We start from the raw sequence: 23,580 nt of genomic DNA on the forward strand, positions 1-23,580 counted from the left end.
TTTTTTCTTATTCCAGATGAATTTGCAAATTGTTCTGTCTAACTCTTTGAAGAAATGGATTGGTATTTTGATGGGGATTGCATTGAATCTGTAGATCGCTTTTGGTAAAATGGCCATTTTTACTATATTAGTCCTGCCAATCCATGAGCATGGGAGACCTTTCCATCTTCTGAGGTCTTCTTCAATTTCTTTCTTCAGGTTCTTGAAGTTCTTATTGTACAGATCTTTTACTTGCTTGTTTAAAGTCACACTGAGGTACTTTATATTATTTGGGTCTATTATGAAGGGTGTCGTTTCCCTAATTTCTTTCTCGGCTTGTTTCTCTTTTGTGTAGAGGAAGGCTACTGATTTATTTCAGTTAATTTTATACCCAGCCACTATGCTGAAGTTGTCTATCAGCTTCAGTAGTTCTCTGGTGGAACTTTTGGGATCACTTAAATATACTATCATATCATCTGCAAATAGTGATATTTTGACTTCTTCTTTTCCGATCTCTATCCCCTTGACCTCCTTTTGTTTTCTGATAGCTCTGATATTTTGACTTCTTCTTTTCCGATCTGTATCCCCTTGACCTCCTTTTGTTTTCTGATAGCTCTGGCTAGAACTTCAAGAACTATATTGAATAAGTAGGGAGAGAGTGGGCAACCTTGTCTAGTCCCTGATTTTAGTGGGACTGCTTCAAGTTTCTCTCCATTTAGTTTAATGTTAGCAACTGGTTTGCTGTAAATGGCTTTTACTATGTTTAGGTATGGGCCTTGAATTCCTATTCTTTCCAGGACTTTTATCATGAAAGGGTGTGGAATTTTGTCAAATGCTTTCTCAGCATCTAATGAAATGATCATGTGCTTTTGTTCTTTCAGTTTGTTTATATAATGGATCACGTTGAAAAAATCATGGTGGTTGAAAGTTCCACCAGAGAACTACTGAAGCTGATAGACAACTTCAGCATAGTGGCTGGGTATAAAATTAACTGAAATAAATCAGTTTTCTGTATATTAAACCATCCCTGCATGCCTGGGATGAAGCCGACTTGATCATGATGGGTGATTGTTTTGATGTGCTCTTGTATTCGGTTTGCCAGAATTTTATTGAGTATTTTTACGTCGATATTCATAAGGGAAATTGGTCTGAAGTTCTCTTTCTTTGTTGGGTCTTTGTGTGGTTTAGGTATAAGAGTAATTGTGGCTTCATAGAAGGAATTTGGTAGTGCTCCATCTGTTTCAATTTTGTGGAATAGTTTGGATAATATTGGTACGAGGTCTTCTATGAAGGTATGATAGAATTCTGCACTAAACTCGTCTGGATCTGGGCTCTTTTTGGTTGGGAGACCTTTAATGACTGCTTCTATTTCCTTAGGAGTTATGGGGTTGTTTAACTGGTTTATCTGTTCCTGATTTAACTTCGGTACCTGCTATCTGTCTAGGAAATTGTCCATATCCTGCAGATTTTCAAGTTTTGTTGAATATAAGCTTTTATAGTAAGATCTGATGATTTTTTGAATTTCCTCTGAATCTGTAGTTATGTCTCCCTTTTCATTTCTGATTTTGTTAATTTGGACACACTCTCTGTGTCCTCTCGTTAGTCTGGCTAAGGGTTTATCTATCTTGTTGATTTTCTCAAAGATCCAACTTTTGGTACTGTTGATCCTTTCTCTGGTCCTTTTTGTTTCTACTTGGTTGATTTCAGCTCTGAGTTTGATTATTTCCTGCTTTCTACTTCTCCTGGGTGTATTTGCTTCTTTGTGTTCTAGAGCTTTTAGGTGTGATGTCAAGCTGGTGACATATGCTCTTTCCTGTTTCTTTCTGCAGGCACTCAGAGGTATGAGTTTTCCTCTTAGCACAGCTTTCATTGTGTCCCATAAGTTTGGGTATGTTGTACCTTCATTTGCATTAAATTCTAAGAAGTCTTTAATATCTTTCTTTATTTCTTCCTTGACCAGGTTATCGTTGAGTAGAGCATTGTTCAACTTCCACGTATATGTGGGCATTCTTCCCTTTTTGTTATTGAAGACCAGCTTTAGGCCGTGATGGTCTGATAGCTCGCATGGGATGATTTCTATCTTTCTGTACCTGTTGAGGCCCGTTTTTTGACCAATTATATGGTCAATTTTGGAGAAAGTACCATGAGGAGCTGAGAAGAAGGTATATACTTTTCCTTTAGGATAGAATGTTCTATAAATATCTGTTAAGTCCATTTGGTTCGTGACTTATCTTAGTCTGTCTTTGTCTCTGTTTAATTTCTGTTTGCATGATCTGTCCATTGATGGGAGTGGGGTGTTGAAATCTCCTACTATTATTGTGTGAGGTGCAATGTGTGTTTTGAGCTTTAGTAAGGTTTCTTTTACGTATGTAGGTGCCCTTGTATTTGGGGCATAGATATTTAGGATTGGAGTTCATCTTAGTGGATTTTTCCTTTGATGAACATGAAGTGTCCTTCCTTATCTTTTTTGATGACTTTTAGTTGAAAATTGATTTTATTTGATATTAGAATGGCTACTCCAGCGTGCTTCTTCTGACCATTTGCTCGGCAAGTTGTTTTCCAGCCTTTCACTCTGAGGTAGTGTCTGTCTTTGTCTCTGAGGTGTGTTTCTTGTAGGCAGTAGAATGCAGGGACCTTGTTGCGTATCCAGTTTGTTAATCTATGTCTTTTTATTGGGGAGATGAGTCCATTGATGTTGAGAGATATTAAGGAATAGTGATTATTGCTTCCTGTTATATTCATATTTGGATATGAGGTTATGTTTGTGTGCTTTTTCTTCTCTTTGTTTTGTTGCCAAGGCGATTAGTTTCTTGCTTCTTCTAGGGTGTAGCTTGCCTCCTTATGTTGGGTTTTACCATTAATTATCATTTTTAGTGCTGGATTTGTAGAAAGATATTGTTTAAATTTGGTTTTGTCATGGAATATCTTGGTTTCTCCATCTATGTTTTGCTGGATACAGTAACCTGGGCTGCCATTTGTGTTCTCTTAGGGTCTGTATGACATCTGTCCAGGATCTTCAGGCTTTCATAGTTTCTGGAGAAAAGTCTGGTGTGATTCTGATAGGTCTGCCTTTATATGTTACTTGACCTTTTTCCCTTACTGCTTTTAATATTCTTTCTTTATTTTGTGCGTTTGGTGTTTTGACTATTATGTGACGGGAGGAGTTTCTTTTCTGGTCCAATCTATTTGGAGTTCTGTGGGCTTCTTGTATGCCTATGGGTATTTCCTTCTTTAGGTTAGGGAAGTTTTCTTCTATGATTTTGTTGAATATATTTACTGGTCCTTTAAGTTGGGAGTCTTCACTCTCTTCTACAACTATTATCCTTAGGTTTGATCTTCTCATTGAGTCCTGGATTTCCTGTATGTTTTGGACCAGTAGCTTTTTCTGCTTTACATTATCTTTGACAGTTGAGTCAATGATTTCTATAGAATCTTCTGCTCCTGAGATTCTCTCTTCCATCTCTTGTATTCTGTTGGTGAAGCTTGTATCTACAGCTCCTTGTCTCTTCTTTTGGTTTCCTATATCCGGGGTTGTTTACATGTGTTCTTTCTTGATTGCTTCTATTTCCATTTTTAATTCCTTCAACTGTTTGATTGTGTTTTCCTGGAATTCTTTCAGGGATTTTTGTGATTCCTCTCTGTAGGCTTCTACTTGTTTATTTATGTTTTCCTGTGTTTCTCTAAGGGAGTTCTTCACATCTTTCTTGAAGTCCTCCAGCGTCATGATCAAATATGATTTTGAAACTAGATCTTGCTTTTCTGGCGTGTTTGGATATTCAGTGTTTGCTTTGGTGGAAGAATTGGGCTCCGATGATGCCATGTAGTCTTGGTTTCTGTTCCTTGGGTTCGTGCGCTTGCCTCTCACCATCAGATTATCTCTGGTGTTACTTTGTTCTGCTATTTCTGACAGTGGCTAGACTGTCCTATAATCCTGTGTTTCAGGGGTGTTGTAGACCTGTTTTCCTGTTTTCTTTCAGTCAGTTATGGGAACAGAGTGTTCTGCTTTCGGGCGTGTAGTTTTTCCTATCTACAGGTCTTTAGCTCTTCCTGTGGGCCTGTGTCCTGAGTTCACTAGGCAGGTCGCTTGGAGTAGGAAGGTTTGTCTTACCTGTGGTGCTGAGGCTCAAGTTTGCTTGTGGGGTGCTGCCTACGAGCTCTTTGTGGGGGTAGCAACTAGGAAGCTCTGTGCTGCCCTTTCCAGGAGCTTCCGTGCACCAGGGTTCCAGATGGCGTTTGGTGTTTTCCTCTGGAATCAGTAATGTGTGCAGAGTGCAGTCTCTTCTGGTTTCCCAGGCTTGTCTGCCTCTCTGAAAGTTTAGCTCTCCCTCCCACAGGATTTGGGTGTAGAGAACTGTTTATCTGGTCGGTCCCTTCAGGTTCTGCGGGTGTCTCAGACGCACTTGACCCGCTGCTGCTGTGCCCTTATCCAAGGGAACCCAGAGGTCATATACAGTTTCCTCTAGGGCCAGGGATGTGGGCAGGGTTGGGCAATGTTGGTGGTCTCTTCTGCTCTGAAGTCTCAGGAGTGCCTACCTGTCCAGGCGGTGAAGTCTCTCTCCCACGGGGTTTGGGAGCAGCCGCATTAACATTTTCTTATTTTTGCATATAACAGGTTTGTCAGAAGTTTTTAGGAGCCAACTTGAACTGTTCTTTAGCAGACACCCTCATGAAGGTCTCTTTCCTTATGTATGTTGTATGTATGTATGTATGTATGTATGTATGTATGTATGTATGTTGTAATGTATGATCATGATCACAGTAGTAATCTGGGGATCTGAGCTGAGATGACTCTTCAGATAAGATCATGTGTATTTCTGTTAGATATACTGGTGTTTCTGGTACTGGGGTCATCTTATGCTGATTTGTAAGAGCTTATAGTCCAGGGTAAGAATAGGGAATTAATCTTTAAAACCTTTGACAGATGACACAAGACTACCCAGAAGTTGCCTACAGTCTTCTTTACCACCTACAATGTATACTATATTGGTAAATTTCCTTCTGTTGTTTGAATTCACTGAGAAGCTGGCTTCAGAAGTTGGGTTACTCCATACGCACTTCAACACCAAATATATTTTTCTAAGTGTACTCCAAGATCCCTTATCTGGGGAGAGACTACTCCATGAACTCTGTGACAAGGAGGGAAGAGAAGAGAAAAATAGCCCAAGTAAAAAACTAGTTACTGAGAACATCTGGAAGGTGAACTCTTTTGTAAAGGTGTTACTTTGTTTAGCCCATTGGGAAAGAGATACTAGAAGATCAGCTCTTGGAAACCTTAGCCATAGAGAGAAACCTCAGTGTGAAACTCCAGCTGATGCTTAAACTTCCTCAGTTTCTTGAAAATGGTGTGAGCACAGGATCTCCTGATGTTATCTCTTTCCTACCTGTCCTTTACTTGGAGGAATATTCTGATCAGCCTGGGTATTTTATGAGTAAATTGACTGGCTATCCCAGTGGAGATTCATCAGTAGTTTTTGCTAGATGTTTGTGAGTCCTCCCTTTGTAATATTATCTTTCTACTGTGATTTGTTCCTTGACCTGGAAGCCTTGCCCAGGGACACTCTATGCTCTGCCTGAGAATCTCTGTGCTGGGAACAACAAGTGTCAGATTCAAGAGGGCTTGTCCAGGCAATTTCTGCTTGAGGACCTGATTTGTTGTTTGTTATCTCTCTCTCTCTCTCTCTCTCTCTCTCTCTCTCTCTCTCTCTCTCTCCCTCCCTCCCTCCCTCCCCCCTCTCTCTTTCTCTCTCTCTCTCTCTCTCTCTCTCTCTCTCTCTCTCCACCCTTCCATTTGCCTGCTGCTTTCTATTTGTTCATTTTCTCTGGCTTGTTTTATATACTTAATAACCTCACTCATTCAAAACTGAAAATATACCCATTGAAGACGGTTCTCAGTACCACAGAGCTCAACTCCTCCACCTACATATACATGGAAGATGATGACCCATGATACCTATGCTCTCTCCTCATTCTCTTATCTCCTTGTGTTCATGTTCTGTTTCAATCCCTGTGCAAACATTAAAGCTAATGTTGCTGAATTATCCAGGGGATCAAATACCACTGCACAGGTCCATGATAATTATGCTTTTCTTAATTTTATTTCAGTTTTATTTTTTTGTAACTTGGGAATTTCCTCAGCTTATTTGATCTCAGATAATATCAAGAGGTATTCCTCAGTGATTTCATGATAGCTGGTCTCAGTAATGCCAGGAATAGAATTGGCATTCGTCACCCACCTTTACGGACAATACAAGTAATTTGATTGTAGGAACTCCACCAATATTTCTGCTATCTATAAATACTTTAGTCCTTTCAAAACAATCCTTAAAGCTTAAATTATGTGATGGTTTTATTTATATTGATGCATTGCCTGCTTGTATGATCATGACCCATGTGCAAGCAGTACCCATACAAAACAGAAGAGGGCATCATATCCCCTAGTACTGAAGTTACAGACAGTTGTGAGCTAGTATCTGAACCTTTGTCCTCTGGAAGAACAGTCAATACACTTAAGCACTGAGCCCATTTCTCTAGTCCCTTTTTATCTTTCTTTCACTATTTCCATTTAAAAAAGAAAAAGATTATTCTTAGAAAAGCCATTGACTCATCCTTGAATTTCAGCTCCACTCACTGCACGAATTCTGTACCCTTGGCATACTCCTTGGTATACCTATGGTATACTCCTATCATGGTCAAACACCCTCAATGTGTCAGGAACACAATAGACAAGACACTGGGACACATGACATAATCCTAGAAAGAGTGAAAGCAGCCTGGAGGCTTCTGAGGCTCCATCCAAGCCTCCTCTGCAGCTCCACTGGGATTTACCCTTTGAACATCAGTCCTTTGCACTTGATCTGCTCAGTCTTCTTTGTGCTCCACTCCATAAGCCCTCCTATAGCCTACAGCCTATGGTTCCCGTTCCCCACTCCCAGTCTGCTTCACTGAAGAACACATGATCCCCAGTACCTCAGTCTGCCCTCGGCCTTCACATCACATTTGAAAGCCTCTGGGGAACCACTCTACTAAATCTAGCATGGTGTTTGACTTTACTGCACAGTATGAGGTCTCAGAGGTACAGCGTACTGCTAAGGAAGCTATACTCACTCAGGCTGTGAAGGCCTGAGGCTCTGGGCTCCCTGCTCCAGTCCCGATAGGAACTGCTACTGTCTTACCTTACAGTTGTTTGTCCAGAAAGACGGTGGCAGCAGCTGAGGGGGAAGATGGGTCCTTAATATCCTTGGAGCTGGCATCGCATTGGCTTTGTCCACACCTGTAACACAATTCAGGAGATGATTGCACAGTATGCTCAGCACATGAAATATCCACTCCAGGTGCTGCTCAGGGAATCCAGCATCCACACAGGGATTCTCGTATTTTTGCCTTGGGGATTGGGGGTGGTGGAAGAAGGATTATTGGTTTTGCTTTCGTGTTTGTAGGCTTACATAGCTTAAGACCTGGATGCTCCCTTCGAGTGAATTTACTGTCAGTTTGTAGAAAATGGGATGGAGGCTTCGATAAGTATGTGTTATTAAGAAAATCCAAACAGGACTGTTCCTCAGCACACACACACACCACAGGCACAGCCTGTACTTTCTATAAAGGAAATAGCGACCCAGCACTAGGAACGTATATGTCCTTGTCTAAAATCTATAGACTAAGAGATTCACTTGGTTCTCAAATTATAGGAGGAAGAAAGACTCTATTCTTCCTTCTTTAAGAAAATTTAGATGCCCAAACTACCAGACCCAAGGAGAACAGAAAGCCACTAATGACAACACATCCCACACCTGTGTAGCATGTTCAACTTCAATAGATGTGTCCCACACACATCACTGGAGTTGTACATTCCTACCTTGAGATTATTCCTCCTCCTCCTCCTCCTCCTCCTCCTCCTCCTCCCCCTCCTCCTCTTCCTTCTCCCCTTTCCTCCTCCTCCTCCCCCTTCCTCCTCCTCCTCCTCCTTTTCGTTCTCTATAGGAATTAGTCAGCCTGAGTTCATGAAACCCCCCAATTCCTCTGAGACCTATAAGAATGGACTTCCCATATTTTACCATGTTGCTTGGATTCTCATCAGTGCTCTTTCATGCTGCTATCTGTATGACCATGGGGTTAACAATTCTCCTAACAAGACTTACATCTCTAAGGAAACTCCTCTTAGTGTCCCTCTCAACACCCAAACCTGAAGTCTCTTATTGGAACCTCAAGGAATTCACTTTATCATTTTGAGGATAATGACCTTGAAGCCAAGAATAACCAAATTTGTCCTATTGAGCCAGAGCTGATAAGAAACAGTGAGCAGACTCTTTTCACCTCCCTTCCAGCCATATCAAAAACTTCTCTCTGGTTATGTGCAGTGATGTTTCTTCTATTACATCCTTTCTGATACATGATTTGTAATTTCTGCACTTCTATTTACAAACCTTGTAGGGACTTTCTCTGTGAATCATTGAGTTAAAATGGGGTAAGATGAAATAAAGATATTGCAGACTGTCCCTAAGGTCTTTCCTTTAATCTAGCAATCAGGCTATTCAAATAATGGCAGTGGAGAAGTTAGAGAATTAGTCCTGCATTGCTTCAAAGATTGCATGAAATCATTCTGTTAGGTGGCACATTTGAATCTGGACTGTGATCCACAGAAAATGGTAAAGATTCTCTTATATGAATAATCTGAAAACCTGTCAAACAAGGAGCAGAGATACTTTTAAAAAACTAGAATTGTGACTGATAATAAGTGGCATTTAACTATAAACATACAGCGGAAGGGCATGCTGTAAACTTGCGTTCCACCTTACTTCTATGATATGAGGTCTGGAAGGTGACAAGGTATAATGCTTACTTTCCATTGTCAACTTGACTGGACTATGAACTGTATCTCTGGGTGTGTATATCCATAATACCGTTTCCAGAAAGGTTCACCCACAGATTGGCAGCCCAATGGGAAATTAAACTAAATAGAAAAAGGTGAGCAAAACATTAGCATCTGTCTGTGCTCCTAACTATAGACTCAATGTGATGAGCTTCATGACAGATTTATAATGTGTCCTGAAATTTGAGCTTAAAAGCCCTAAAATGCTGTAAGCAAAGCTTCACAGACAATTCTGGGGAAATTTTGGAAGAGCACAGTGCCAAAAAAAGAGTAGAGTGTGGAGGCCCACTCATGAGGTCGCAGAACTGCTCTATGGAGAGATGGGCTGGAGGTTATTATGTTATATTTTGGTGAAGAGTCTGGCCACACACTGCTCTTGAACTAAGAATTTGATAAAGTTGATTTCACAACAATAAGGGATTATGTTTAGCAAGGAAATCTCAAGACTAGAAACTATGTATGAAAAGAAAAATGTTCAGTTAAAGTTACGTGAAAAATAGCTTTTCAATTGAACAAAGTAATTGCCTCCTCGTGTGTGTGTGTGTGTGTGTGTGTGCATATGTATGTATGTACATGTGTATGTGTGTGTATTTATATGCATGCATATGTGTGTGCATGTGTGTATGTGTGTGTATGTGTGCACATGTTTATATGTGTATGTGTGTATATGTGTGTGCATGCATGTGTTTGTGTTTCTGTTTGTGTGTATGTGTGTGTGTGCGTGTGTGTGTGTGTTTTGAATCATAAGACACTGTCCAGAAACCACTTGGTTATGAAAGTAAAGTACTGAACGCAGATGGGTGTGAGCTGCTGATGAGTAGATTTCTGTTCCTTCCTCTATTCTGCAGTTACACATGACCAGAGCAAAGGTATAATGAGAACATTAGGCAGAATTTTGCCTTCATATGCATCTATCTTCCTTGCTGATTCACATTTGGTAGAAATACAGAAAAGAAATGGATCTGGAAAGGGTGGCATATACATTTAACCCAACACTCAGGAGGCAGAAGCAGGAGAATCTCAGTGAGTTCAAAGCCGGACTAATATACAGCATGATGCTGTTCCAAAAGACAAATAGGGGGAGGGAGAGAGACAGGATAGGAAAGAAAAAGAGAAGATGAAGGGACAAGGACAGAGATTAGACAGAAGAGGAACATATATGGAATCAGGGTCTCTTACCTGAAGGCTGGGGTGGCTGAGCCCACTCAATAAAAGGGTGTCGGTGTTGAATGATGGTTCTCTGGCACTTCTCTACATCCCCATTCTGCTCAATCATGTTGACAATTTCTTGAATCCATGTTGTCCCTGGGAAGACCATAAAGATTGAGTTAGAAGATTATTCTTCAAATATACTAATGAAGGGGTGTGGATGCAGATGTTGGCTTTACCTTCTGTTCTAACCAGGATCTTGTTAGCTATAGAAGAAATACTTTGGATCTCTGGGAAAGGTAAAAAAGTAGAGACAAATCTCACCTCTTCCCAAGAAAAATGAATGGTACAGACTAAGCTTCAAGATCCCAGGGATAAGACATGTGAAGTAGCACCCATTGTGGGACAAAAAGAGCCAGCTTCTAACTGTAGGTAGTTCTAACTTAGGTGAGGAGTTCAGATAGCTCAGAGGATGAGGCTGGGGCTACTACTCTACCAGGTTACCTGATTTAGGGTAAGTACAGATGAGGAGGTCATCTGGCTTTGCCTTGAAGGTCTGAATCTGACTCCAGTTGTTGACAGTTGGATCCATCAGTGGGATCCCTGCGACCTCTTTCAGTTTTGTCTGTCTGCTCAATTCTGGGGCCAGGGCCATGATGTCTCAGGGAAGAAGGTTTAGTTCCTGTGAGAAAAGATCAGAATGGAATTCTTTTTTCTTTCTCTATTTTTTTTTATTAACTTGAGTATTATTTACAGTTCCAGTCTTATTCCCTTTCCTGGTTTACGGGCCAACATAAGGGATTATGTTTAGCAAGGAAACTCCCCCTCCCCTTCTTTATGGGTGTTCCCCTCCCCATCCTCCCCCCATTGCCGCCCTCCCCCCAACAATCTAGTTCACTGGGGTTCAATCTTAGCAGGACCCAGGGCTTCCCCTTACACTGGTGATCTTACTAGGATATTCAGTGCTACCTATGAGGTCAGAGTCCAGGGTCAGTCCATATATAAAGTTTAGGTAGTGGCTTAGTCCCTAGAAGCTCTGGTTGCTTGGCATTGTTGTTCATATGGGGTCTCGAGCCCCTTCAGGTTCTTCCAGTTCTTTCTCTGATTCCTTCAACGGGGGTTCTGTTCTCAGTTCAGTGGTTTGCTGCTGGCATTCGCCTCTGTATTTGCTGTATTCTGGCTGTGTCTCTCAGGAGAGATCTACATCCGGCTACTCCAGCTTGCTTCTTCTGACCATTTGCTTGGCAAGTTGTTTTGAGCCTTTCACTCTGAGGTGGTGTCTGTGTTTTTCTCGGAGGTGTGTTTCCTGTAGGCAGCAGAATGCAGGGTCCTCGTTGCGTATCCAGTTTGTTAATCTATGTCTTTTTATTGGGGAGTTGAGGCCATTGATGTTGAGAGATATTAAGGAATAGTGATTATTGCTTCCTGTTACATTCATATTTGGATGTGAGGTTATGTTGTTGTGCTTTTCTTCTCTTTGTTTTGTTGCCAAGATGATTAGTTTCTTGCTTCTTCTAGGGTGTAGCTTGCCTCCTTATGTTGGGCTTTACCATTTATTACCCTTTATAGTGCTGGATTTGTATAAAGATATTGTTTAAATTTGGTTTTGTCATGGAATATCTTGCTTTCTCCATCTATGTTAATTGAGAGTTTTGCAGGATACAGTAACCTGGGCTGGCATTTGTGTTCTCTTAGGGTCTGTATGACATCTGTTCAGGATCTTCTGGCTTTCATAGTTTCTGGAGAAAAGTCTGGTGTGATTCTGATAGGTCTGCCTTTATATGTTACTTGACCTTTTCCCCTTACTGCTTTTAATATTCTTTCTTTATTTTGTGTGTTTGGTGTTTTGACTATTATGTGACGGGAGGTGTTTCTTTTCTGGTCCAATCTATTTGGAGTTCTGTAGGCTTCTTTTACGCCTATGGGTATCTCTTTTTTTAGGTTAGGGAAGATTTCTTCTATGATTTTGTTGAAGATATTTACTGTTCCTTTGAGCTGGGAGTCTTCACTCTCTTCTATACCTATTATCCTTAGATTTTATCTTCTCATTCAGTCCTGGATTCCCTGTATGTTTTGGACCAGTAGCTTTTTCTGCTTTACATTATCTTTGACAGTTGAGTCGATGATTTCTATGGAATCTTCTGCTCCTGAGATTCTCTCTTCTATCTCTTTTATTCTGTTGGTGAAGCTTGTATCTACGGCTCCTTGTCTCTTCTTTTGGTTTTCTATATCTGGGGATGTTTCTATGTGTTCTTTCTTGTTTGCTTCTATTTCCATTTTTAATTCCTTCAACTGTTTGATTGTGTTTTCCTGGAATTCTTTCAGGGATTTTTGTGATTCCTCTCTTTAGGCTTCTACTTGTTTATTTATGTTTTCCTGTGTTTCTCTAAGGGAGTTCTTCACGTCTTTCTTGAAGTCCTCCAGCATCATGATCAAATATGATTTTGAAACTAGATCTTGCTTTTCTGGTGTGTTTGCATATTCCGTGTTTGTTTTGGTGGGAGAATTGGGCTCTGATGATGACATGTATTCTTCGTTTCTGTTGCTTGGATTCCTGCGCTTGCCTCTCGCCATCAGATTATCTCTAGTGTTACTTTGTTCTGCTATTTCTGACAGTGGCTAGACTGTCCTATAAACCTGTGTATCAGGAGTGCTGTAGACCTGTTTTCCTTTTTTTCTTTCAGCCAGTTATGGGAACAGAGTGTTCTGATTTCGGACGTGTAGTTTTTCCTATCTACAGGTCTTCAGCTATTCCTGTGCCCTGTGTCTTGAGTCCACCAGGCACGTCGCTTGGAGCAGGAAGGTTTGTCTTACCTGTGGTCCTGAGGCTCAAGTTTGCTAATGGGGTGTTGCTTATGAGCTCCCCGGGGGGACAGCAACCAGGATTATCTGCACAGCCCTTTCCGGGAGCTTCCATGCACCAGGGTTCCAGATGGCATTTGTTTTTTCCTCTGGAATTAGTAATGTGAGCAGAGTGTAGTCTCCTCAGGTTTCCCAGGCGTGTCTGCCTTTCTGAAGATTTAGCTCTCCCACCCATGAGATTTGGGTGCGGAGAACTGTTTATCTGGTCGGTCCCTTCAGGTTCCGGTGGTGTCTCAGGGGCAGGGGACCTGCTGCTCCTGTGCGCTTATTTCCAGGAACCCAGAGGCCGTATACAGTTTTCTCTGGTGCCAGGGATATGGGCAGGTGTGCGCACTGTTGGTGGTCTCTTCCACTCTGCAGTCTCAGGAATGCCCACCTGTCCAGGCGGTGAGCTCTCGCTCCCATGGGGTTTGGGAGCAGTGAGCTGGTGGGGGCCCAGAATGGAATTCTTAAAGTACTGTGATAAAGCATATACAACATGAAAATGACTCTTAAGTATCATAAGTGGATGGCTCAGTGGCATTAATAATATTCCTGCTGTTCTATGTCTACCATCACCTTCCATCTCCTGAAAACATTTTACTTTTCTAGATGGAAGCTAGGAGCCCACTACTGCTAAAGCTCAGTGCCAGGCTACCACTATTTTCCTTTTTATCTCCTTAAACTCTAGATGCTTTAGAGTAAGTTCATTTTGTCTTCTTGTGAATAGCTATTTTATTTAGTTGAATATTCTTAAGGATCGGCTGTATTGTGGCATGCTATCAGATTTTCTTCCCAATTAATGCTAACTTTTATTGCATGCCTGCTTGTAGTGTGGTTTGTTTATCCATTTCCTTGTCCACGGGAACTTGGAGTGCCTCCTTTCAACTATTGTACTATAAACAATGCACAAATACCTAAGCTTCTACATTCATATTTTTGGGTTCATAACTCAATGCAGATATGCAAAATAGTATGTTCTCATTTTTGAGAAATTGTCATAGAACTTTCCTACAGTGGCTGTATCATTTAAGAAGTCTACCAGTAGTATATAGTACTCTCTAATCACTGACATGTATCTCCCTTAAATCTCCATCCCAATAGATTTGTTTTGCTTTTCCTTCATGACTAATAATGAATATCTTCTCATGTACTTACAGTCTACTTTATGTCTTTTTTTCAGAGAGAGACACATTGTTCCACTGTTTGTGGTTGGTTGCTATACCTAGAAACTTACAAATATATGAATAGGAGGGATGAATGATCTTCTAATACTCAAGAGTAAGTGGCTATTGTAGTTTCAAAGCACATCTACCACTGCTGCTCAGAGGCATAGCAAGGTAATGTTCAGTGACTGCTACAGTAGTGAGTACCACTATTATATTTATTATAAGCAACTCGTTTTTAGTTCTTATATAATTTGAAGCCTAGAACATTAGAGGGAAAGAATATTTATGGAAAGTGTAACAGTGAATAATTGCTAGTAATTGTGTAAAGAAAACTACAGTGAATGAGAGAAACAAAAACTGTCCAGGCTGGCCAGACCAAATATCAGGATGACAGGTTCCCAGAGAAAGTTGAGTTCTCTGGAATGGATGCAGTGCTTTTAGAAAATGAAGACCCGGTTTTACTTGAAAACATTTCCAATATAAGCAGCAGCTATAGTTGTAGTATAGCAGAGAGGGTGTACTTCCCATAAAACTCTGAGATGTGATATAGTCAGCTTCAGCAGAGGAAGATAGAGTATTGCCATCTCCCCTTCCTTTCTTTTCTTTTAAGGTAAGAGTAGATAGGATCTCTACATATCCCAGGATTGCCCATAGCTCCCTCTGTAGCCTTGAATGTACAATCCTCCTGCTCCAGTCTCCTTGGTTCTGAAGTGGCAAGTGTAAGCTCACTCACTTAGTTTGGAGCACTGACATTTCTAACATACCTTCCATGTTAGGTCCTTCCCTTTTAATTCACATCACAGGTTTAGCATAAGTAATAATCATTCCTCTAAATATAAGAAGGCTTACAAGATTCTAAATCAATGGTTTGATAAAGACCTCAGCTAGTATCTGTCTACTAATCTCATAAAACTTCTTTAAAAATTGCTTCTAAGTTACAAGTGTGCGTGAAATTTAAGATGTTCATGCAATAAGTCCATATTCACAAAGAAAACTAATACAGAAATTGTTATTACTTAATGTATTTTTGTCCTTTTCTTTTTTTTTTCTTTGAGCCTGTAGAAATAGAGTTTTAAAAAGGTTACTCATTGTCAGAGTCAGGATGTGCAGTGCCGGACGTGCCTGAGGGAGAGCCAGAGATAGGACTTGCCAAACCAGCTACCAGTTCCAAGGACACTGATCATCCGTAGCCACCCCCTCCCCTTCCTTCACTCCCCAGAAGTGAGTCATCTCCCTGAGTGAGATGAGCCACCCTACCCGAGCTGCTGAGCTGCTAGATAGCATGTACTCCTTGCTGTTGTAATTTCGAGCCGAAAGTAAGTGTGCACCATTTGAAATGACCAATCATGTGTAACCACGCAAATGTCCCTAACCTCCCCTATATAAACCCCCGAGTTTGGAAGCTCGGGGTCGATTCCTCTGTCTCCTGTGTGAGATACGTATCGACCCAGGATCCCGCTAATAGGGATCTCGTTAATAAAAGCTACCTCTTGCTGTTACATCAAGACCGGCTACTCGTGATTCCTGGTGGCACCCCACCCCATGATTGGAGCGAGAGACGAGGCTCCCCGTTCAGGGGTACGCTCTTTCAAGCCAATTGTTAAGATATAATTGCCCACCTAAACATACAAATCCCAGTACCATCCATCCCTTAGGAACATTAGTAACAACCTGTAAATACACAGAGCGAGATCTTTACATCAGTGTCCATTGTCCTGCCAGCGAGTCTCTCTCTCTCGCTCTCTTCTCCTTTCTGTTCCAGTCTCCTCCTCTTCCTTCAAACTTCTCTCCCACCCATCCTTCCTTCTCCTCCAATGACAGGCCTCCTTCTATCCTGTACCTACCCCTCACCTGTATTTTACAAATTCAATGGGGAGAAGTTTCTAGTGAAGTCACCTGATTCCTGAGTACTTGACTAGGCAGCTGTCCTTGGGGCAGTGGAGTTAGCATCAAAATACAGATAACTCCAGGGCAAACCAGAACATTTCCCCCTTTTTGTCCAGTTAAAAAGCCTTTTCACTTATATATAAATTGAGTACAATTATTACCATTCTAAAATTTATAAAGCATATGATATACTCAACACCCAGTCCATCACTTTTTTAGTTAAACAGAACATTTAGTTATCCATTCCAGCTTAAGAAAGGCTTAAAATGTATATTATATCTTGGCTAGCTTGTATACTATCTGATAACTATCCAATAAAATATGTATTTTCAGAGTTAAACAGCCTGATAGTCTATGAGACTGTAATCAGTCTTCAACCCTGCCAGAAATCTTTGAATGACCAAATATCTATTAAGATAGGAAGCCTAACATGGCTTCCAGAACTACGAGGTTGTAGAGACAAATCTCCACTAGCACATTCCCCTATTAGCAACATGTGAGTGCAAGTCTGCAAGTCTACAGTGTCCTTTTCAAATATAAATTTTGGTATTCAGTATAACAGTTCCCAAACACATTCTCATTTTGAACTCCAGTAGAACTTTGGTGGTGGATATGGGAGTCCTCAAAGTATATTGATGATGCAGTTCCCTCTACCAGCTCATAGACAAAAGGGAATAGATTTCAAGGCCTTTAGAAGCTGAGAGTAAATTGGAGGCAGCAGCCTCAGTCCTTCATCTGCACAACAGAACAGAAGGCTGATGTTCAGCAGATGAACTGAGGAGGGATGTTTTCCCCAAGCCTCTTGGTGTACAGACCTTCATTTCACCTAGCTGCTGTAATCTGCTCAAACTTCTGACCAAAAACAGTTAAAACAATCAGTAGGGTATGATGGCAAGCAATATGAGGGAAGCTAGCAGAAAGAGTGTGAATTTGAGGCCAGTCTGGGTTACAGTAATACTGTTTCAAAGCTCTAAACCTGTGAGTCTGGAATGCCATGCAACCAAGGGAGCCATCCAGAGCAAGAGTAAGGTTGATGTGTCGAAGCCTTGAAAATCTCATCCTGATACCAGCAGGAGTAGGACTGTTTTCCTCCTTGCTCTGGGTGTGCATTCCCTGTGCACATAAACCCTATGATCCCCATTTTTGCCACCCTTGAGGTAGTCATGGCAAAATTACAGATTATCCTTCCTCTTTCCCTGTAAGGATATGTTCAGGAATCAAATAGTCCTCCACAGGTAAATGATCATTCCAAACATATGAACACCAGCCAGTAATATACCCTCAGTATGAAAACTCCTACCTACTCTCCGAGGTATATATAGCCCTTAATAAGCCCAATAAGAGAGAGCTATTTCACTGAAAACCATCACTAAAGAAGGCTATTTATCCCTTTGCATTCACTCCAACTGACACCCTGTGAAATCCACCTACCAGAATAAACTTTGTTCTTTTCAGTCCTGCTCAGTGCACAATGGTACCTGGATACCTCAAGGGCAGAAGCAGACCTAGGCTGGCACAAAACAAAATAAGAATAAAGGAAAAAGTTTGAGTTAATTAATTCATCCTTTGTTTTCCTAAACAAAATTGCAAGTATGCTTCTGCCTCTGCCTCTGCCTCTGCCTCTGCCTCTGCCTCTGCCTCTGCCTCTGCCTCTGCCTCTGCCTCTGCCTCTGCCTCTGCCTCTGCCTCTGCCTCTGCCACTGCCTCTGCCTCTGCCTCTGCCTCTGCCTCCAAAATGCTGCGATTACAGATACATACTACCACGTCTTGTTGCATCATTTTAAATTGCTCAATTTGTGAGCAACAGCAAACTATTTGCATAAACTAATAATGCAATATCATTGGTGAATATGATGGACTGAACTGTGTGCCTCCACATTCACATGTTGAGCTCTAATCTTCTTACTTTAAAATGTGATAGTTTGAGACAGGGCCCTGAAGATGTCATTAAGTTGAGATGAGGCTCCAATTCTATCATATTAGGGTTCTTCTTAGAAGAGATTTAGACATACAGAGAAATACCAAGGGATGTACACAGGGAACAACATGTGTGGACATAGTAAAAGAAGGCCCCCTGCAAGCAGAGGAAAAGGCCTTGAGAAACCATACTGACAGACACCTTGATCTGGAACTTTTTTGTAGGAATTTTTTTTAAAACTGAGCAGAATAGCATGATCAGTTAAAGCTCAGAGACCTGCTGTTTCATTGAACATTGGAAAATAAAGAAAATTATGCATTTCTCTTAGTGTTTCTTTGTTACTTGACCAAACAAGTAACTGAATTTAAATAAGTTTAAGATTATGACCTGGAGGTAAGGACTGAAAATCTTCAGTTGACAGAGACCAGCTCATTAATAGAGTCTGTGTGGTATAAAGGTAGATTTGAGGGGCTGAGTGAGGCCATGGAAGTATGTACAGTGAGTCAGGTGGGGGCTGATGTGTAGTTCTGTAGTAAAGGTTTGCCCAGTGTGCACCATGCCCAGCTTGACAATGTTGGGGAGGAATAGAGGTTTCTGAATGCCTTATCTTACAGTGATACAAAAGCCACAGACACCCAGCTGAAATCAGATTCTCAAGTTTGAATGTGTTCCCAGAATTGGAATTTGATGTGTGCACAAACCTCACTTCTGCTGCTGAGCAGAAGCAGAGATCACAGGGGAAGAACTGAAAGCAGCTTCCTGTGCTACTGAGCACCAGTGCCTCGCAGACTGGGTACATCAAATACTGAGAATGACACTTTCTACTTCTGATAACCTCATAGAAGGTCAAGGAGCACACAGGTAGAAATACACCTGCCATCTGACAGCCCACAGCATGCAGGCTAGAAGAGAAAAAGAGTGCTTCCTTGGGCTTCTACTTATAGGTGGTCTCAGCTATGGTCACTGCTATTTTTAGAGTAAGGCAGATAGACACACAGACTTTCCCAGGCAGGCTCCTTTTCGTCCTCTGAGGCCAGGTCCCTGTGGCCTCCTTTGTGAAACAATCTCTAGTCTTTTCCATACAGTTAACCTTTCATCTTGTTTTCTGAGACAGGTCCTCACACTGTCCTCCAGACACGATTTGAAATCATAACTGTCCTCCACCCTCAGCTGCAAGAGGATCTAAATTTACATGAGAACTTCCCAGATCTTATGCCACAGTGCTATGGTTACTTGCTTATATAAGTAACTTCCCTAAGCAGGAGACCTGGTCCAGTTCCTTTTATAGGCCTAGCTTGAATGGTGTCCACAGACTTAGACGAAAGAGGGTCCAGTGTGGTGAAGAAATAGTCATAGCCAGAGCAGTGTAGATGGCTGACAGGAGGGGAGTCTTTGTGAGGGAAAAGTACAGTATGCACATAGAGATGGTATTGTGGAAAGGTGTCTGCATGAATTTCTAAGTTAACCACAGCCAATGTTAGCTTCAGATTTTTTTTATTATTATTTTTCTTAGGTTTCTTAAGACTTAAGATCTTTCTGACTTGAGTTACACCACTTACACATTAGCACCTGTATGTCTGAGAACTAAGAACATACACCAACAAGTTATGCCAAATGTTTCAGATAAGCTGTGTTCTTACCTTCAAACTCTAGTTTTCACCAGTCTAAAAGCTGGACTGCCCAGTGTTCGGTAAGTACAAAGGTACATTTAGAGGAAGGAGGAAAGTATTTCTGGTATATGGCAAGCACAGAGGCTCAAATTCTACTATGCCAAATGTACCTAACCTTTAGCAATCAATCTCAAATGCTCTGCAATCAACGAGATCAGCTAGAGCTTTAATCAACAGAGTCACGACTACAAGAAACAAACTTTGGCATCTGGCAAATGAGGAAGTAAGTCTCACTGTTTAGGGATCACTGTTCTATAAATCTCCACTACCTTAAGTACTTTCAGACTCAAGGCTGTTTAGAGAAATGCACAGAGGCAAACACACTGCTCCTCCCTCTCTAAGACCACCTTGTTCCCCACTATGTGCAGGCCCTGGCTTTGTTGCAGAGTCCCCATGCTACGTGGTCTTCTTCCTCTCCAGTCTGATAGAGTTTAAAGTGGGAAAAACAAGAGTATTGCCATGCTTATGTTCAAAAAGAAAAATAACTCAAAAGCTGACACATTCAGCCTTTTGCTCAAAGCACCCTGTGCCTAGATGAGTGCAGCCCTTATAAAGTTACTCAAACCTGGCACATGAGGCTTACATCCATGACCTCATTTACCTTTTAAGACTCGTGATGCTAAGGTGTGCCAAACTAAAAAATTATTAACCACCAGGATTCACTAAGTAAACTAATTCCCAATCTCCCCTTGACTGTGATTAAAAAGAAGCTTAAAGCATGAGTGAGTTTAAAAAGATATTTCAGAACACGAGTCTAAAGAATCTTTGTTTTTCTTCTACCACAAGAGCTAGTCTTAGTTACTTGGGTCCTGTTCTGTTGGCAAGTAAACAGACTTGGGTTCAGTAATGGAGAAACTAAAATACTGGCTGCATGGTCTCAGGTATCCAGTGGAACCTTCTTAGAGATTTCTTTTCTATATCTATAAAATGTGAGTCATGCTAACTACCTCCAATCAGTACTGTTAGATTAAAAACATGGAACCAGTGCTCTGAGGTTAGAGTGGGTGGGTAAGAGAGGGAGCATGCTCATAGAAGCAGGGGGAGGAGGTATGGGAGAGAGGGAAAGGGGATAACATTTGGAATGTAAATATATAAAATATCCAAGAAAAATAAAATTTAAAAAGAAATAAAGAGAGAGAGAAAGACAGACCCAGCACAGACTAAGTAGTTACAAATGCTGGCTTTTTCCCTTTCTTTCCAGAACATATTCATTGATGCACACATATGAAGAATGACAGAACAAAAGTTTAGACGAAGAAACTATGTATATATTTATTTATACTCACATCATCCCATGATATATATATATATATATATATATATATATATATATATATATTTGCATGAAGAAGGCAAATTAAATTCCTTGATGTTGTTCTTGGCAACCTCAGATCAAACTGAGCTTACTAGATCTCTTCTGGCAACTTCCAAACTTGCTTTAGCCATGAAATTAAAGCTTAACTCATCTTTTGATACTGTAATTCCTCCATGGCTGATATGTCTTCTACCACCTCCTTTCTAAAGAGGTTTTGTTTGTTGACTCGCAAGTCACAATTGCCCTGTAGCAGAAGACCCTGTGTCCTAGTATCTGTGTGGAGATATCCTACGTTGCATGCTACTATTTTCACACTCAAAGTGTCACTCTAGACTCTTTATCCCATATAAGAGTGATATTGCTAATTGAACAGCTATGTATTGAGGGTGAATGCAAAAGAGATAAATCAATAGGTTCTAATAACCTGGCATATGTATTTAGTGAGCATTGATTACAACTGATTCCTTCATGGTCACAGTGATGAACTAAAGTGACACACACCCCTCCAACAGCTCTATTTGCTTCCTCTAACACACAACAAACTGTGGGCCACCAACCAGACGCCAATAAATGAGAAAACAGAAATGGTATACAGCTTGCCACAGTTGAAACAGGCAGCTAGAAGCCAGGGGAAAAGATGGTAAAAGTCCTCAAATATTCAGTCACTCCTGACAGCCCATTGTTCGAATAAAGGAGCCTCTAGAAAAGAAAATCTGTAAATATTTATAACCATAAATGCACTAAACACAAATTCATAAAACAAATACTGTCTATTAGATCTAAATCCACAGATTAACCACCACAATGACATTTGATGACTTTAGTATCCCATTGTCAAAAACTGAGAGGTTGTCCAGACACAAACTAAACAGAGAAACACTGGAACTGAATGAAATCGCAACACAAAAGGACAAAATATATCTTATAGCACATCTACCTGAACATTAAAATTATACTTTCTCCTCAACGAGACAAAGAAATCTCTCTAATATTCACCGTATATTAGAACAAAAAGCGACTTTCAACAAACACAGGAAAATTGAAATAACTTCCTGCATTCTATCTGAACACAATGAAATATTACAGCTTTGAATGCTTAATGAAAATCTAATTGAGAGATCAAAAAATCAATAACTTAATGATACATCCAAAAGCCTTGAACAAACCAAACCCCAAACCAGTAGATGAAAAGAGGTCAAAAGTTAATGAAATGGAAGTAAAAAAAAGTTTACAAAGAATCCATTAAATTAAAAGTTTCATCTGAAAATATTTTGGCAAACTCTATGTTAATCTAAGCGAAGTAAAAAGAACTCACATGTAGAAAGCCCTGAATGAAAGCCTAAGTGCATGTGTGTTTTTACAGACCCAAATAATAAAATGAGAAATGAAAAAGGAAATATTATAACATATAAATGAAATTAAGAAAAGTATAAGAACATATTTTAAGTCTCTTTTCCACTAATCTAAAATACCTGAAAGAAACAGATGAATTTTTAGAAACACTTGACATATCAAAATTAAACCAATAAAAAACAAATGAGCTAAAGAGATCCATAACTTAGTAATGAGACTGGAGAAATAATAAAAATAAAACATGTCCCAAATAACCAGTGCCAAAGATCAGGTGGACTCACTGCAGAATTTTAGCACAAGTTCAGAGAAGAACTATCCAATTGCTCACAAAATAGAAAAAGAGTGTATGAGCCAGCAGATATAGAGGACAGCTATAAAATGCTGACTTCTGGAAATGACACAGCTGGTGCAAGAATCAAGTAACTCAGAGCAGATGTGGTTACCGGTATAACACCTGTACAAGATCATCAAGCCAGTTAATTACCCTGTAGTAGATAGTCCTGTGTCCTGGTGTCTCTGCATACACTGCATGCAACTATTTCACACTTGAAATGGCTTACAAGAATTGGTAAATCCAATCACAGGACCCATGCCCTCTTCTGGCTTCTGTGGACACAGGTAAAGCCCTCAAACATAAAAGAAAATTACTCTAAACAACTTCTTTTAAAGAAAAATAACATTTTTCTTGTTAGCCAACATCATTTGAAATTTGCCCTTGTCAATTGAAGAGCCAACAATCCTATTCATCTTTCAAAATGTGTAATCTATTTTCTTACATTTTTGGTTGTTAGCCTAGCCTTTAATGGCTGAGCCATCTCTTCAGCCTAACAGCATATTTTCTATTCAGTGTTTAATGGCATTTCATTTAAAGGACTAAGTAAAGTCGGTGCTATATGCTATCTTTAATTACTTACAGTTAGTGTTTAAGCACAAGCAGTATGTGTGTCTAAGGATAGTAAGCAGAACAGATGCACGTCTTGCTTTTCTAACAGTCTCTTCCAAAGGTCCTCCTTCAGATTAGTGAATTCCCTGATCCAAGGTTAACTGGCAGCACAGGAATCCACACACTTTGACCCCATCCTGGAGGCACCAGAACATCTTGGCATGAATGCTGTGGCTTTCTTCAGGAAATCACCCCTCAGTGTTGCCATGTTGTATTATGATTAATAAGTTTACTTTTGATAGTATTGGCCACATATATGTTTGAAATCAGGGTTGGACTTTTGTCCTCTAGAGGAAAGAGCATGCAGGCTGAATTAATTCTCAACGTGGGAGGAAAGTGACAGAAACATTCTTCTTGAGGGCCTCTGTTCAAGGGAGGGAGAACAGTGCACTACACTTATGTCTTTTGAGACTTTAGGGGGCTATTGGTGATGTCTAGTAGCTTCTGGCAACATGTTCTAGTTAGAAAGCCAAAAGATTCTATGAACAGG

General features: G+C 40.5%; 1 protein-coding gene across 10 annotated transcripts in view; it reads right to left on the minus strand.

The window, feature by feature from the left end:
• The window catches only part of Sult1c2a (sulfotransferase family 1C member 2A), a 31,181-nt gene extending 7,864 nt beyond the window's left edge, over window positions 1-23,317 (minus strand). The window contains 6 exon segments of one of the 10 annotated variants that reach the window (NM_001428986.1): window positions 4,959-5,105; window positions 7,152-7,249; window positions 10,025-10,150; window positions 10,499-10,676; window positions 17,323-17,401; window positions 19,450-19,493. In NM_001428986.1, the coding sequence (NP_001415915.1) occupies window positions 4,959-5,105; window positions 7,152-7,249; window positions 10,025-10,150; window positions 10,499-10,649 (522 nt within the window). In that variant the 5' untranslated portion in view covers window positions 10,650-10,676; window positions 17,323-17,401; window positions 19,450-19,493. 10 annotated transcript variants of the gene reach the window in all.
• Window positions 23,318-23,580: the final 263 nt, after the last annotated feature.

Source organism: Rattus norvegicus, chromosome 9 (genome assembly GCF_021556685.1).
Source record: "Rattus norvegicus strain SHRSP/BbbUtx chromosome 9, alternate assembly SHRSP_T2T, whole genome shotgun sequence".
NCBI classification, from domain to species: Eukaryota; Metazoa; Chordata; class Mammalia; order Rodentia; family Muridae; genus Rattus; species Rattus norvegicus.